This window comes from Coenobita brevimanus, chromosome 56, assembly GCF_032717465.1.
Source record: "Coenobita brevimanus isolate Jiangsu-jjx chromosome 56, ASM3271746v2, whole genome shotgun sequence".
In the NCBI taxonomy this organism is placed as follows: domain Eukaryota; kingdom Metazoa; phylum Arthropoda; class Malacostraca; order Decapoda; family Coenobitidae; genus Coenobita; species Coenobita brevimanus.
This window is the reverse complement of record NC_137009.1, coordinates 26218311-26236254: the sequence shown is the minus strand read 5'-3', so window position 1 is coordinate 26236254 and position 17944 is coordinate 26218311. Positions and strand designations below refer to the sequence as shown.

The window sequence follows — 17944 nt, the reverse complement described above, 5'->3', positions numbered from 1 at the left end:
ACATGGGCACGTGGCCTGTTTTCCTTAGGCTGACCCTACCTACACGGTGATCTCTAAGATAGTTTACCTTGGTGGAAGAAGATGAAGGGAACGCCACGGAACCCTTGGCTGGACCAGGTATACATTCATGTCAGGAGATTCTTAGAGGGAGACGAGTAGTTGCGTGGAGGGTTGCACAAATGGACCCTGGTGGAAGGATTATGGGGCTGAGTGAGCCTATGTGCCCCATGGCGTGTGCCCTCTCACTTCACCAATAATGAACAAACATTATAGTATTTACCCACTTTCTTTTTTTCCTTGGCAAACCTCGACCCACGTCAGTCGTTGCTGGAAGACTATCTTGTTCGTCTTCACTTGGGCATACCCACTCCTCTCAGGGTCACTTAATGAGCCATGACCTTCAGCTGCTTCGTTCGCATTGTAACTGCCCCATGTTTATCTGTCACTTTTCCTTGACTGAGCGACTGAATTCCAACACCGTCTCTCAGCTGTTCCCTTCCTCTTCCCACTACTTAGGCCCCCGACTGATTACTGATTTTCCCATATGACTCTCCCACCATTTCTCATTCCAGAATTATCACTTTTCTTTCTGCTCTTCATATGTTACATCTAATTTTAGTTACCCAGGTACCATCTACCTCAATGCCATATAGCCATGTTATTGCGGGGTGATACTTCATTGTTCCTTCCTTCCTTCTCAATCTTTTTGTGCATGAGAGAGAGAGAGAGAGGGAGGGAGAGAGAGAGAGAGAGAGAGAGAGAGAGAGAGAGAGAGAGAGAGAGAGAGAGAGAGAGAGAGAGAGATTCTTCCAACCCCCTTTTATAGATAATAATGTTTTATATACTGTTTTTTAAGTAGCTGTCAAACTCATGGATTAAATACAAACAAATACAAACCTCATATAATTGCATAATATTAATAGATCATTTATTTCTATCAGAAAGTTAAATAACATGGGATTTTATGTACTCTTCCACGACGATATTTTCATCGTAATGTTAAATAAATTTAATTGGGCAAACTCCTTGTATAAAACGAAAAAAATGACGATTTATTTCCTTATAATGTTGTAAAAATATCCAACAGATTATGATTTAAACATTGCATTGTTGTGTCTTCTAGAATCAACATCCAACTGTTAAGCAGTCTATTATTTTATCTTGTTTGCCTGTTTAGCTTTTATTTCAGTGAGCGTTTGTGTTATATTATCTTCTTTACCAGTTATTATTTGTCGCCGTATGGTATTGATATGAATCGAGAATAGATGCAGCTTGGAAAAGAGACACAATTATTAAGGAAAAAAATAAACTGCCATCCCATTCTGATATGAAAAGTAAAATAATACACCTGAGTATATGCCAAACATACTATCCCAAATGACCACATACAAAGAAAGACATACTACACTGAATCTATTTCTCCAACACAGGCGTCCCCTACACCAAAGAAATAATGTTTTGAGAAATTAAACAATTAAAAATATCATATTACTAAAGGGGGATGATTTTATTTTTTGTCTGTGCTTAGTATGTTTGTTCATATGTATTGAAATTGTATTCGTTTACAGGTGCTTTTTTTTTTTTTTGCATTCCTTGCATATTGTTGGCATCCATTAATAATTTACTGTTCTAAATTATTTCGGAGGTGAGATAAGCTCTGCCTACCAACCATAAATGTCCACTCTGACAAAACCAGTATCCAGTTACAAAGAATGCCTGCTATCTTCTTGAACAGAAAAGTCTTCTGTATATTATACACAGTAAAGTATTCAGTTGGTGATAAACTTCTTATCCAATGCTTTTTCTTGAGAACATTGTCACTTATGTCATCTGTTACAACTCTACTGAAAAGGAATTGGAAGTGCGTGCATTAAAAAAAAAAAAAAAAAAAAAAAGGTTCGTCTTTATTAAGTACGTTTTTTATTGTCAACCTACTGTGTCAGTTCAGTATGTTAAATTGCAGGACCTGAGTGAAAAGATTTTCTTTGGATAACTTTGTAAAAATTCTGTTATTCAGAGTCATGGCTGTTGCACAATGGTAACATGTACACATTTTAATTTAAAAGTTCAAGTAACAGAAACATTTGTTGGGTTTGGTTACTTCGACCTAGGAAGGCTAACTTGAACAATTTTAAACCACTTTACACCAAACCTCGTGGTAGGGCCGAGGATAAGGTAAGAACGAAGGAATTCGATTTTGAGAACAAGCAATGTCAAGATCACAGGGCAAGGTCAGAGATCGATCCACTTGCCTGCATGTAAAAAAAAAAAAAAAAAGTTTGATCTTTTTTTTTTGGTCCAAAATTTTTTGAGGTCGGAGTTCGATCCACTTGCCTGCATGTAAAAAAATAAATAAATAAATAAATAAAAAGGTTTGATCTTTTTTGTCCTAAAATTTGTCGAAGCGTTGAATATAAACAAGAGATTGATGTTTTTTTTTTTCATATATAATAGTAGGTTAAGGTTACGTTCAAAAGTATATATATATATATATATATATATATATATATATATATATATATATATATATATAATTAGAATGATAATTTTACGAAAACAGTTGTTTACAAATTGTATACACAGTTCATTACTGACAGTAGGAGTACAGCCAATGAATGTAAAAACATTTTATTTGTAATCAAATATTTCCACATAACATTTCGATCTGATGTAGTAAGAAGTCAACATACATTCCTGTGGCTCATGTAGTAAAACAGGTGCAAATAACTTTCCTCACTTGAGCTCACTGGTTCGGTTAATTTTGTAAGAAAAGATGGCTAACAAACATGTCAATTTAGAAATAATTTTTTCCTAACTATCTACCTATTTATTACCAGACGCCTCAGTCCCTCAAAGGGTGGCCACAAACAAATCGCCTAAATGTCGCCCTGTCAACGTCATTTCACTGCCGTGATCCCATCTCACATCCTCCTCTCTCATACACCTCTCCACTCCATCCCTCCATCTCATCCTCGGCCTCCCCTTTCCTCTCCCCATTCCCCACCTCAATAGCATAGACTCTCCTCGTTAGTCTCTCGCTCTCCATCCTCTCCACATAGCCAAACCACCTCAGTGAATTTCTCCTGATGTTTCTATCACTTCCACATCCACAGAACAATGCTCCATCACTTCCTCATTTGTCACTCTGTCTCTCTACTTAACTCCACATGCTCCTCTCAAATAACTCATATCCACTGCTCTCTCTCTTGACTTGTGTCCTTCCATTAAGGCCCAAACTTCACATCCATACGGTAGGGTTGGTATCAAAAGACTGGCATGCACCAAGTCCTTTACTTCCCTGCTCACATCCCTGTTCCATCTCACTGCTTTTGAAGAACCAGCAATATTTCATCCCTGTTGTACACTTTCAAGCAATTCACCCTCTCAACTTTCATCATTACTCATTAAACTACCAAAGTACTTAAACGCACTCGCATTTTCCATTTCCTCCTCACCTAGCTTCACTGTACATTCCGTGGCTTCAATTCTCTCGTAGCCCATAAGTTTACTCTTCCCTACATTCACCTTTAGATTCCGCTTCGTACACTCTTTCCCAAACTCATTCACCAAGCCATGAAATTTTCCTTCGTCGTCACATTACAATACAGTATCATCTGTAAACAACAGTACTGGGAGTTTCCAAACATTGCCCTCTCTCATTAGAGCCACTCCAACATCCACCACTTCCTTACTGTGTACCTCTTTTATAACCCCATCCATATACGGATTGAACAACAATGGGGACATGTCACATCCCTGTTTCAATCCACCATGCAAACTGAAAAATTCACTCAGTTCACTATCCACACAGTCTGCAGCTCTCCTCATACATATTCTTCACGGCATTCAACAACTCGGCACCAATCTGAATTCAGTTCATTTTTTCCTACCCTGTTCCTCACAGAACCACAAATCTCTCCCTCTACCTAAATATCCCCATTTTGTTTTTCTGGTTACTGTCTTCTTGCAAACTTCCATAACAATGGTGACACCTGTTGTTTTATCAAAGCTGAATATGCAGCTGACACCGTTTTAAACTTCACTTCAATTAATTTTGATGACTCACTGTATAATCTAACTTATCTAAATATTATCAAATATACCTGTGTAGTCTATCGCTCCCCCAGTGCTTCTTCAAAACCCAGTATATCTGGCTCCATATCCACACAGTTTAGTAACCTTAACCTTGCCCTTAGCACCGAAATTACCATTTTGGGTGATTTTAATGTACACAAGGTTGAATGGTTGTTGCATTCTGCTAGGACTGACGATTCTGGTCTAGAGTGTGAGCTGTTTGCAGAATCGTTTAATGTCACGCAGTTGGTAAAAAAAAAATAGCCAGATTATCATATAATCCTGACCAAAATGCCCATCTCTTTGATCTATTCCTGACAAATAACCTGGATCGATACAGGATAGAAGTACTGTCACCACTTGGATCCTCTGACCACAATCTCATCAAATTTTCATTAGTTAGCCCCACCCCACCTCAAACCTCCCTGTTCTGAATCTGTCAGGGTGACCCGATGGCACTTTGATAGGGCAAAGTGGGATGGATTTAGAAATTTTGTTGCTGACATTCTATGGCAGTCATTCTTCTCGAGTGATGTCAATTCTACCCAGTCCAACATTAACGACGTAAATACTAGCTGGTATGGATTTATTCACACCAAGTCAACAGTTCACTAAAAGGTCGAACTCTCCAATATGGTTTGATAGCAACTGTGCCAAAGCAACAGCCCAAAAGGATTAACGTCTTTTGTTCCTCTGTCTTCCTCACACTGTATCAGACAAATATAAGTAGATGATGTATATTCCAATTTCCACTCAGTTAACCCCAGCGTGTCACAGGGATCAGTTCTGGTGCCAACCCTGTTCCTGGTTCATATTAATGATCTCTTATCTGTCACCCGCAATCCCATCCATTCATATGCAGATGACTCAACACTTCACAGTTCATTCACACTCAAACACCCACTTACAAAGTCTAATATCTCTGACTCTCAGCTCAGTACAGCCATGTCCATAAATCAAGACTTATTTATGATCAATGAATTGCTATATAACAACCTTGTCTCATTTAATGCTAGTAAAATCAAATATATACAATTTACCAATAGAGAAATATTGCCAGATTCGTATATTACCTTCAATGCTACTAATATTCCCATCTCCAAAATTACTGAAATTCTCAGTGTCTCTCTTAACAATGCCGTCAGCTGGACCTTTCATGTTAGATCACTTGCTAAAACTGCCCCAGAGAAACTTGGATTATTGTACAGAGTCCGTAACCTTTTCACTGACGAGCAGTTGGCTATAATTTATAAGAGTCATGTGTGCTCTCTGCTTGAATATTGTTCACCCTTGTGGAAAGGATGTGGAGAGGTTGCACTAAAACAACTAGATGAAATTCAGAACAAAGCTGTTGGATTTATTAATAACCCTGCTATTGTAAATAAACTACCTCCCCTATAAGTAAGAAGGAATGTCGCCTCCCTTGCATTAATTTACAGGTATTTTTATGGCAAATGCTCAGACGAAGTTGTGTCCATTGTGCCACCTCTCCATGCCTTCCCTTGTGCTACACGGGCATCTGGTAGTGCTCATGACTGGAATGTCACAACAGCCATATTGCAGAACTTCTGCCTATCAGAATTACTTTATTCCCCGAACTGCATCTCTATGAAACTAGCTTCCCTGGAGTTGTTTCCCCCCAAACTTCAACCTACAGCTGTTCAAGTCCAACTGTTACAGACATTTTATGAATGCAGGACGCCAGTAATCTGGTGAATAGACATTCCTTTTTATTCATTTGTTTTGCTTTCCTCGGTTCTGTTATTTAAAAAAAAAAAATCGTCTATCCACTCTTTTATATGGTCTCTCTGAATCCATGAAGGTTGCATACAACTTCTTTCACTTTTCTAAAAACTTTTCCACTAAAGACCTAAGAATGAATGTCTAATCTACACAGCCTCTTCCCTTCCTAAAACCTCCCTGTTCTTCTCCAACTAATTCCTTTGTTATTTCCTTAACTCTGTCAATAAGTGTCTTTCCGTATGCCTTTCCTCTTACACTAAGGAGACAATACTCCTATGATTACCACACTTCTTTTTCCCCTTTTCTTTTGTTCAGGGGAATGATTATTCCTGCTTATCAATCCTCCGGGAGTCTACCTTCCTCCCAGGCCAGTCTGCACATCTCCAATGTCAATTTCACAACTATCTCTCCCCCATGCATCAACATTTCACCACACACTCCATCAGTTCCTGGGGCTATCCTCATTTTGACTTTCTTCATTACTTCCACTATTTCCATCCTGCTGTTTTCTTCCTCTCTTCTCACCTCCCTGCTTCTCCAGCTACTTATACTCGCATTACTTTCATTCTCTGTTAACCAGTTTCTCAAAATGTTCTCTCCATCTGGTCACTTTTTCTCCCTTCTCCACTAGTAAATCTGCCATTTTTATCTTTCACTCCCCAACTTACTTCTTTATCACCCTGTCTAACTCTCTTTTTCTCTTTCCAGATCCTTTTTTTACATTCCCTCTACTTTACTCATAAATTCATTCCAAATTCCTCATCCACTCTCTTCTTACTCTCTCTTACTAATCTTTTCATCTCTTTTTTCCACTCTACATATAATTCTCTCTTCCGCTTCTTAACTCTTGGAGAGCGACCATGCTTCCGTAGGTACCTGGCACCAAGCGACGATTAGGCCGAAATTTCGAGTCTTACAGAATTGAATAAAACACACATCATCGTCTTGCAAATGTGTACGCGCATCTGGCAATATATATATATATATATATATATATATATATATATATATATATATATATATATATATATATAAAACAACATAAAGTCATGTGGTGGTGAGATACAGTGGCCAGAAGATGAACAGCTGGTGCAGCGAACAAACCACCACCGGTAGTGACCGAGGTTTAGGAAGGTCTGTGTCCGGGATAAACAGCCTATATTTACCATGGCCTTGGGCAAGGATCACGTGATTACTGTATAATCATCCCTCTCTCTCTCTCAAATTATGATAAATTACCTTATGCACTGCAGACAAAGCATACGTTATTAGACAATTTAGGCCTACCCATAACTCTCTCTCTCTCTCTCTCCGAGAGAGAAGAAAGGGAATGGAGAATAAGAGAGAGAAGAGAGACCGATGTTTATGCCTTATCTCGTCATTCGAAGGGACGCTCCTTGTGCCTTTCCCATGTTTATTCTCTCTCTCTCTCTCTCTCTCTCTCTCTCTCTCTCTCTCTCCGAGAGAGGAGGGAGGGAATGGAGAATAAGAGAGAGAAGAGAGACCGATGTTTATGCCTTATCTCGTCATTCGAAGGGACGCTCCTTGTGCCTTTCCCATGTTTATTCTCTCTCTCTCTCTCTCTCTCGTGTGTGTGTGTGTGTGTGTGTGTGTGTGTGTGTGTGTGTGTGTGTGTGTGTGTGTGTGTGTATGCTCATGCAGATCCCCCCCTCTCTCTCTCTCTCTCTCTCTCTCTCTCGTGTGTGTGTGTGTGTGTGTGTGTGTGTGTGCTCATGCAGATCCCCTCTCTCTCTCTCTCTTTCTCTCTCTCTCTCTCTCTCTCTCTCGTGTGTGTGTGTGTGTGTGTGTGTGTGTGTGTGTGTGTGTGTGTGTGTGTGTGCGTGCGTGTGTGTGTGTGTGTGTGTAGATCCCCTAGCGCCTGATGCGGGGTTGGTAACGTCATAGGAGGAAAATTAGTGTTCACTCCATGGGGTCCGCGCGCGCGTATTCTGAGCGTATATGGGGCAGTGTGTGTGTGGTGTCGAAAGTGGCCACCTGCCCCTATTTCCCATACAAATTTCAGCCACCTACTCTTCGTGGCGAAGTTTTGGTACACTTTTGAAAATCGCACTTATTTGAGGCCTATTGTTTTCGACTCTGGTACGTCCCAAATGTGGCCTATCGCTCTCAATGGGTTAACTTCCTCCATGCCCTTGTTTTTGTAACACATTGTCATATAATCATTAGAACATTTCATTAACCCTTCGTTAGTCAGGTGGAGTTTTTTGGCATCCCAAATTTTTTTTAAAAGCTTCTTACCGCATTAACGCGGTAAAGGAGAAAGAGTTAGAGAGAGAGAGAGAGAGAGAGAGAGAGAGAGAGAAAGAGAGAAAGAGAGAGACTGGAGGAGAGAAAGAGACACACAAGGATGCTTACCCGATGTTTACACGGTTTTGTACACGGTCGTGTAAGCATAACATCCATCAGCATGGCGATAATGAATACCAGGCCTTAGAATAGACGCTATGGGCGAGTGTGGGTCAGTGTGTGGGTAGCTGGGGACAAGTGAGGGACGAGGGACTGTTGATTCTGTGGATTTACTAGGCAGAGACTCCAAAGGGTGGAGTTCAGGCGCGATGTGTGACTCCACAACCATCCCGTGAACGTGTTATCGCTGTGAGGATATTACGTCCGTGAGGGACTAATGTTGTGTACTTCACGCCCCTACCCACACACTGATACTCTAAGACGAGAATTGGACCCGCCACAAGTGAGTTGCCCTTACTTACTTTAATGAATACTTATTAATCTGCACATGGTTGATGTCACGACATAACCCGATTATAAATGTGGGAAAGTAAGGACGAGATTTTAAAGTGATATGTGTATACGAAGTAAACTGTGGTATAACACAGCATATTGAGAGAGTAAAATTGCAATTCCAGGTCTGACCAAATAAATAGTCGAGTCCAGCTGGGCGGGTTTCATTATCCCGTTTCCCCCACCATGAGTGCAGGCGCCTTTAAGCTCATATTTCCTAGCTGATCATTCGAATATTTCTCTCCGTTCCAGTACTCTCCTGATTCAGTGAGGGGAGGGAGCATTTGGATTGGTTTAGTCATGCCTCTGCTGTAGTGAGAGAGAGGGGCACTTCCCCCTCCCTGGGGTGTCCAGTCACCCCATCAGACTAACCATTTAGATCATATTGTGATTTTTATTTTTTTTTATTTTTTTGCATATCATTATACTGATTTTAAAAATCACAAAATGTATTTTCCTATGCATGTTTACCTGACAAATGAGATATGAATCCATTTGTTATGTTTTACTGATAGTATAATTTATTGTATTTTTTTATTGTAAATTAATAAACACCACCTACAGGCATTCAATCTTTTCATTAGTTATATGCTGAAGTGGAAGTATAAATATATTTTACATGTTAGTAACACTATATGTATATTTATACTGGGGTGTTGTAACACTCCACTGGACTAACCACGTGTAAATACCCCGCGGGGCTAACGAAGGGTTATGAGCAGTGAGTTACTGTATAATTTCATTTAGTGTAAGGACTCACAATCTGATAGACTTTAGTGTACGGCATACCTATCTTTTGCCTTCTGTACATTATATAGCTGTAATTTTTTGCACTTTTCAGCTTTCATACCGTCATGGGAGCACCGACTCATTGGGCAGCTGCATTAATGATTGGTCTTCTTATCATGAAATCATCAGCAAGGAAGCGACATCTCATAGCTATTGTGGCTGAGGAGGTGGGTACCTTAGGCAACAGGCAAGCCATCCAGGGATCAACTGTAATGAATGTTCTTGCTGAACAGTACACCCCAATGTGTCTCAGAGCTGTGATATTGCCTGAAGAAGGTAATAAATCAAACTCTTGGTCAAATAATGGAACAAGCATATATCCTGAAAATACACTACGCCCCCGACAGGTCAACCCTCATGCAAAAAAATCATGGGAAAACATAGTTGTGGTCCAAATAATAACAGATGTGAAAATTATTCTCAGTCAGAAACTTTCTCACCAAAATCGTGAAACACTGAAATACATAAAGAAATATACTGCAGGAGTGACTCCGTATTCCTGCATAACGTACATGATGCCAAAACCACCCGACTCCAAACTGCTGCCATTACTAACAGACGCTTCTTCCAACAAGTTAACACAATACTTCCTCGTCTGCGCCAGGGACACCGTTGAGGGTAAACGCTTCCTCCTGGATCAGCGCCTTGGGAAGGAGCAAAATATGGCAGCCATCATCCAACAGACGAATCAAAACAGTACCTACTGGCGTGTATTAATCCGCCAGCTCTTGCACCCTTCAGGCTTCCCCAAAGTTATCAGCGTAAACAGTTGGTCCACTGACACAGGCCTTGCAAATACCAATGACATATTCCCAGACCAGATGGCCAATTTCTATGGAATCAAACTTTTAGGCTCCGCAGTGCAATACAGGCCACTTGTGGATTATGAGATTGTTGAAGGATCCAGGGTAGTGATACCTAAACCATCCATTGACACCAATATTCTTGATGCAATCGCTTACAAATTGAACTTCACTTTCGACATCGTCATGCCCGCTGATGGTGAATGGGGTGTTCTCAAAGATGATGTGAGTATTGGGAATCTGTGTGTGTGTGTGTGTGTGTGTGTGTGTGTGTGTGTGTGTGTGTGTGTGTGTGTGTGTGTGAGTGCGCCAGATTCCTCTGCCTCATTAATCTTTTTCTGATTACTGTTTTAACCTGTAAACTTTAGTCATTAAATTTTAGTGTTTTATAGTACTTAACTTTCTTTTAGGTTTAATATTTTAATAAGACTAGAGAAACTGTCAAAATGTTGATAAATTTGTATATATTTTTATGGCTTTGGTATTACTCCTCTGTAATTATTATCTCCCACATGAATAGTTTGTGTATACACAGTTTGTGCAGTTTCTTAAGAGGTAGTTACTTCACACAGGGCATATATTCAAGTTCAGTGATTCATTCATTAGGAAAAAATATCAATACGTGGGCAACTCACATGGACAAGTTATCTTTCATCCTACGTTCTAGTGCTCGAAAAATTAATTAGCATGTGAAAGAACGTAAATGAAGGGTGACAAGAGTGGAAATGAGTTATGTGAAAGGAAAGAAAAAACAAAGAACTGAAATGATGAAGGCCTATGGTGTTGATATGGATGTGTTGGAAAACAACAGATGTACCTTGAAATAGTTTGACCATGTAGGCTAGAGAGAATGCAGAGTGCTTGTGTGTGAAACAGAAAGGGAGAGGAAGGACAGACCAAGGATGAGGTGGAAGGATGTTTTGGAAAGGTATGGAACTGGTAGAGGGTTGAAGAGAGGGCAGAATGATGACTGAGTTCAGGATGACATGGAGGCCTTTCGTTTGTGGCCACTTTTTTCGGCAATTCATGTCTGGCAATAGATAAATAAAAAACTTAAAGAATAATACCTACCTCTGCATTAAAATGATCATACAGACTGATGTGAAATGGACATTTTACATTTATAAATCGTCATAAAATTCACCATCGTAAATGTACAGTACTGTTCCATCCCTTGCACCAAGCGAAGGGAGATGTTGACAGTTTAGAATGTATTCAGGTAACCTAGTTAGCATGAAGCATTGCTATATTTATGGCAACGCAGAGAACGAGGACTAAATTTCGAAATGCGTTAGGTATAGTTCCACCATTCTTCTCTGGCAACCATGTGTGTGTGTGTGTGTGTGTGTGTGTGTGTGTGTGCAGAGAGATAGATATAGACAGACTGATACATTTATTAGAAAAACAGAGTGTGTGTGTGTCGGGGGTGGGGCAGATAGAAAGGTACAGATAGATAGATTGATACATTTGGTAGAAAAATAGATAGACTGATAATGTGTGTGTGTGTGTGTGTGTGTGTGTGTGTGTGTGTGATTTCAATCATGAACAAAAAAAGTCAAGCAAGTCCTGTTTTTCTTCATATTTAGTACACGTCAGTAAAGACAGGTGGGTTTCAGGGCATTATACATGACATGCTGAAGCAGAAATATGGCTTGATTATACAGTTTCTGGTTATTTATTAATTTGTCCTACATAGTTAACTTCTATGCATATGTGCGATGAGCATTAACTCAAACGTGAACCCTTATACCCGGGTAAATGTTTAGTAAATATAGCACCAGCTGCGTCATACTTTTGCTGCACCAAACTTTAGCTGCACCAAATAAACTATAGCTCCACCAAACAACCTTGCCTCCACTAAACACGGACTGCAAAAAACGATCATAAACTGCATGAAAATGTAACTACACCAAAATGTTGCTGCACAGACTTACTTTATAGAACCTGCAGCAAATATTAACAGCATCAAAAATTAGTTCCACCAAACAAACACTAGCTGCACCAGACATAATCTTTACTAAACATTATGGATGATGTTGAGTTCGAATAAGCCAATCCTTCTTTGTACTTTCCTCATGAAGCAAAGTCAAGCAAATTCAATGTATCCCATTATTTTCTTTCTTTTGTTACTCATCCAAGAAAGATTACTGGATTTGGAAGATGGATGGCAATGAGTTTGGATGAATCAAATGTCTTGCCTGGCCATGGAGCGAGAAATTTCTATCGTTCTGAACTTGTGTCCTTTCTTAATGTCGAAGCCATCTGAATAGTCACGGTTGATATCGACTTCAGACAAGCCACCTTCTCTTTATGCCAGGTTATGGTACAGGATCCTATCTGGGTTGCTGGTGAAGTTTTGTCTTTGTCAAACACTCGGAAATGATTACAAAATGCTGCAGGCTGGGCTTCTTCTCGATTAAAGTTTCAAGGATACGGCCATAAGTCCTGAACCAGTCTCTTCCTTCATTTCCGGGGCCAGTGGATCAACAGGATAATTTATGATGAATTTAAAGCTATGAAGTAATAGTAAACCTTGTTGGTGAACCCCATCATTCTCAGTCCGTATGTTCTCTTCTTTCATTACACTGGTCTGCAAATGTACCTCTCTCATCAAACTTACTTGCTTTAGCCTGGCCATCATTCATAAGCGACCCAGTTCAACGGATCCTGTCGTTTCTCATCTCTTACTATGGGGGCTTGCTTTGTGCTTCACTGTTTAAGTTTTAAGTATGGGGCCATAAATCCCGGTTCAGTCTTGTCTCTCATCAAGAAGGACCATTGTATTGGCCTGATGGGTGATGCTGAAAGCCAACTACTTCCCTTGCTTGGAATGATGGCACTGAATTTACCACACTTCTTTCGACTTAACACGGCCCAAATGTTAGTCATTTCTCGGCTAGCTCAGGTGCCGAAGAGAACACGGCACTCTTGCATTGCACTTCTTCGTGACTAGACCCATATTTCAGTATTAATCTGTTGTTACAAACCAGCACTGGAAATGAAGGTATGGCAATCTTAGGCCAAGATAAAGTAGAAATATATATATATATATACTTAGATCCCACTGTTCGCTACCTGTCTTGTCCATTCCCAGGGCCACTGGACTGGGGTAATGGGCGACATTGAGTTTGGGCGAGCCAACTTCTCCTTATGCCTAGCCATGATGCATGAGCGAACAAATTCACTGGATCCTACCATGATGTACATGATGGAAGCCCTCACCTTCATCACAGCCAAGAGTCCCCCGATTCCACCTTGGCAGAAGCTCATTACTCCTTTCCAGCGTGAGTTAAAGCAGGATGTTCAAGTATAATTAATATAATGGGTCATGCACCGACTCGGTTTCCTTCTGGAATTCACTACCTCGCCAGCTATATCATCCTCTGTCCCTCTTCATCCCTAAGACTAAGCAGCAAGTCTAATAGTACTTTGGTGGTCTCCTTGTCGGTCAAGTGAGTCAAAGTATGCAATTCAACCTCATCATGAGGCAAAATCAATATTTCCAAGGCGAGTGAGACTAGGTACTTTGAACCCAGTGACACCATAAATTAGACTCAGTAATTTCTATATAAGTCAGTTTCTTTGAACCCGGACCTTTCTAAAATTAATCAATTTGGACAAAAAATTCTGGTCTCATTTAATGCTCAGAAAAGTAAATACATTACTTTCTCAAATAGAAAGAATCCCTCAGACTTTCACATAGATGTCAGTATTCCCATATCCACTTCAATTGATATCCTAGGTGTTACTCTAAACCCCAACCTAAGCTGGACAGCTTATGTTAAATCCCTTGCTTAAAATGCTTCTAAAAAACTGGGACTTATGTACAGAGTTCTTGAGTTCTTCACTGACGAGCAGATGGCCACAATATACAAAAGTCATGTGCGCTCTGTTACATAGCCTATGATTTCATCATCCTTTGTGTAATTTTAACGCACAGTATGCTGCATGTTTGATCACGAGCGTGTTCTGCCTCAGTCCCCCCCTTCTACCGTTATAGTAGAGTAAGTCGTTCTCTCTGTTATACTTTGCGGGATTTTCATCTCTTTCTCCCCGTGGTTTCATTTGCGCGTCCTTATTACAAGTTGTATCAAGCTCTGCCGGCCCCTACTGTATATAATGAGCTCAGTCTCTGCATCATTGCCACTTAGATCTGCTCCTCATTTTGTTCACATCTCTGTCCTCCCCTGTACAGATATTATTATTGTGAGTGCTCAAGAAATCTCCAAACATCTAGCAGCTGTGTGTAATTTGAGTATTACTGTTATTGCATTTTTTCTTGTACTGTATAGCATAAGTTTAATTTGTAGGCCTAGTGAAGTTTTTGTAATTCGTGTGGGGTTCTTTATGTCAGTCATTTTTGATAATAGTTTGTATCTGTAATTATTTATCTGGCATTCACTGAGTATTATCTGGTATCTCATTTTATCAGGGCTGACTTAGATAAATTTACTCTTGCTAATTTTGTGTTAATAGAGGCTATTGCAGTTAACCATATATTTAACCTGTTTATATGCCATTACATTATCCTTATGAGTCCTGAATGTTTTGTTGTTAGTTTGAGCATTAAACTTTAACTTGTAATTTTACCTAACTCTTTTGTTTTGAACCTGGAACTTTACGGGACAGTAGTGATTATTAGTATTCTCACTTAAAGTGTACATTATCTTTCTCTGTTCCGTAACATAAATTTGGCGACCTCATATCAGGATATTCAGGATATTATCATAAGGATATTGTTTGATATTTTGTGACTGTGATATATTCATGATGGCTACTATTTCTACACTTGATGAAGTCAAAGATTTTTTGTCAAATGTGCAAACAGTGTGTAATATACTGTAGAAAACAGAACAAAGAATGAACTTAAGCTTGTTGCTCAACAATTAGGAATTGCAGTTCACTCTCATCATTCTAAAGATCAAATTGTTGGCATGATTAATAAAAGCTTGTTTAATGTAACTCCTCCAAATGAGCAAACGCAGATTGAATTAGCTAAGTTACAGCTAGCCCTGCAGGAGGCTAAGGCTAAGGAGGCGGAGTCTCGTGTGAAGGAAGCTGAATTTCAAGCACAGGCTAAGGAGGCTGAGTTTCACGCACAAGTTGAACTTGCTAGGATTCAGGCAGACCATGAGTATCGCATGAAACAAGGTGGAACTGGATCATCTTGCTCTGATGATTTTGATGTGGCTAAAAATGTTAAACTTGTCCCTCCTTTTAATGAATCTGATTTAACAAAGTATTTTCAGTTGTTTGAGAGGGTAGCTACAGGTTTTAATTGGCCTAAGGAGTATTGGCCAGTACTCCTTCAAACTGTTCTCACCGGTAAAGCTCAAATAACTTATGCATCTTTGCCTCAGGATCAGTCTGATAATTATGATGTAGTTAAGAGCTTGATTCTTAAGGCCTATGAGCTTGTTCCTGAAGCTTATAGAGTAAAATTTAGGACAACTTACAAGCAAGATAAGCAATCCCATGTTGGGTATGCAAAAATCAAAGAAGATCTGTTAGAGCAGTGGTTAAATTCTAAGAATGTGGATTCTGATTTTGATAAATTTAAGCAGATGATTTTGCTGGAGGACTTCAAAAGGTGTATTTATAAAGATGTAAGCCTATATCTTGATGAGAAAAGAATAGATAATTTGTCTGATGCTGCAGTTTTAGCTGATGAGTATGTTCTCACTCACAAGAGATATTCTAGAGAAAAAGGGAAAGCTGAGAGTAAGTACGTTGCCTCTACTCAGAGTACAGGTAACAGGAAAGAGAATAAGGATGATGTTTCTCAGGAAGTAAATACCAGCTTCACCTCTAGATTTCAGAAAAGTAAATGTACTTATTGTAGTAAGCTTGGTCATACTATGGAGAGATGTTTCAGGAGACAGCGTGATGTGAACAAAAAGGAGTCTTTAAATATTCAGTCAATTGGTCTAGTGTCCACTCTTGAGAGTTCCCAGAATTCTTTAACTGAGTTAACTGAAACTGCTTTGAGGGGTAACTTAAATTCTCATGATGGAGCTCCTCTTTTGAGCAGTAACGTGGGTGACACTCTCAAGAGTTCATGTGCTAATTTCCTGTCTGATGGTTTTGTCAGTCCTCTGGACAGTAATGACAGGAAATCAGTTAAAATATATCGTGATACAGGTGCTTGGCAATCCCTTATGCTGACCAGTGTTCTAGGCTCTAATTTTAATTCCTCTGATGAAACTGTAATCTTACAAGGTGTAGGGAATAATTACTTCTCTGTTCCTCTGTGCAGAGTGAATTTAGAGTCTGGTTTTGTTAATGGTTCTGTTATGGTTGGGTTGGTTGAGACACTCCCAATGTCAGGTGTAACTTTCTTACTTGGAAATGATATTGGTGGAAGTCAAGTGTGTCCAGCTCCTCAGTTGTCTAGTGAGCCAGTGGCTGCGACCCAGGATTGTGATGTCCCTGATGTGTTCCCTGCATGTGCTGTCACTAGGGCTAAGTCTAAAGTTACTGGTGATTTAGAGGATAATGATGATGATGATGTTATCCTAGCTGACACTTTTCTTGCTAATTTGGACCACTCACCAGATGAGGCAGTACCCCGTAGTGTTGATAATTTGTCTCGTCAAGAGTTGGTTGAGTTGCAGGTTGCTGACCCTGAGTTGAAAGGTCTAGCTAACTCTGCTTGCAGTGAGGAAGAGTCAGCTGGTGCTTCTACTTGTTATTATGTAAAGTCAGGAGTACTTATGAGGAAGTGGAGACCCCCAACAGCATCAGCCGACTGTGAATGGGAGGTTGTACATCAAGTTGTCATCCCTCGTGTTTGTAGGCAGGATATCATTAGAGTGGCTCATGATTCCAGTTTGGCAGGACACCTTGGAGTGAGGAAGACTGTGGCACGCATTTTGAAACACTTCTACTGGCCAGGTATCTTCAGGGATGTTTCCTGGTATTGTAAGTCTTGTCACACCTGTCAAGTTGTGGGGAAGTGTAATCAGACCGAAAAGGTTGCACCTCTAGTTCCCATTCCTCCTTTTGAGGCGCCTTTCACCCGTGTGTTGGTGGATATTGTGGGCCCTCTTCCTAAGACTTCTTCAGGATTTTCTTATGTGTTGACCATGATTGATATGGCTACTCGTTATCCTGAAGCCATTCCACTTAGAAATATCTCAGCAAAGAACGTTGTTAAGGAAATGCTAGGGTTCTTCACAAAGTTTGGTCTGCCCAAGGAGGTACAGTCAGACCGGGGAAGTAATTTCATGTCAAACGTTTTCTAACAGTCTCTGAAAGAGTTGGGCATCACCCAGATCACGTCTTCAGCTTACCATCCCCAGACCCAAGGAGCGTTGGAGAGATATCATCAAACACTGAAATCGATGCTCAAGAAATACTGTTTGGAACATCAGAAAGAATGGGATAAAGGTCTTCCCTTCGTTGTGTTTGCTGCAAGAGAATCTCCAAATGAATCACTGGGCTTCTCACCTTTTGAACTACTGTTTGGCCATGAAGTAAGAGGACCCCTTAAGCTACTGAAGGAATGCTGGCTGTCGGAGGAAGATGACGTCAACCTGCTGGAGTATGTGATGAAGTTCAAAGAACGGCTGTCCACTGCTTTGCGACTGGCGAGAGAGAATTCGGGAGCTGCTCAGGAGAAGATGAAGACTTGGTATGATGGGAAGTCCAGGTTGCGCCACTTTCAGCCAGGAGATCAGGTTTTGATTCTGCTACCAGTTCATGGGCAACCTCTTCAAGCCAAGTTTGGTGGCCCTTATTTCGTGGAGAAGAAACTCAGTGATGTCAGCTATGTC

The 17944-nt window shown here is 40.2% G+C and overlaps 1 protein-coding gene across 1 annotated transcript in view; it reads left to right on the top strand.

Moving 5' to 3' along the window:
• The first annotated feature begins 8282 nt into the window (after positions 1 to 8282).
• Positions 8283 to 17944, top strand: part of LOC145401668 (glutamate receptor ionotropic, delta-2-like) — a 44956-nt gene continuing 35294 nt past the window's right edge. The window contains exons 1-4 of the mRNA XM_080273857.1: positions 8283 to 8296; positions 9419 to 9642; positions 10108 to 10394; positions 13264 to 13453. Of these exons, the coding sequence (XP_080129983.1) occupies positions 8283 to 8296; positions 9419 to 9642; positions 10108 to 10394; positions 13264 to 13453 (715 nt within the window). The remainder of the gene's footprint in view (positions 8297 to 9418; positions 9643 to 10107; positions 10395 to 13263; positions 13454 to 17944) is intronic.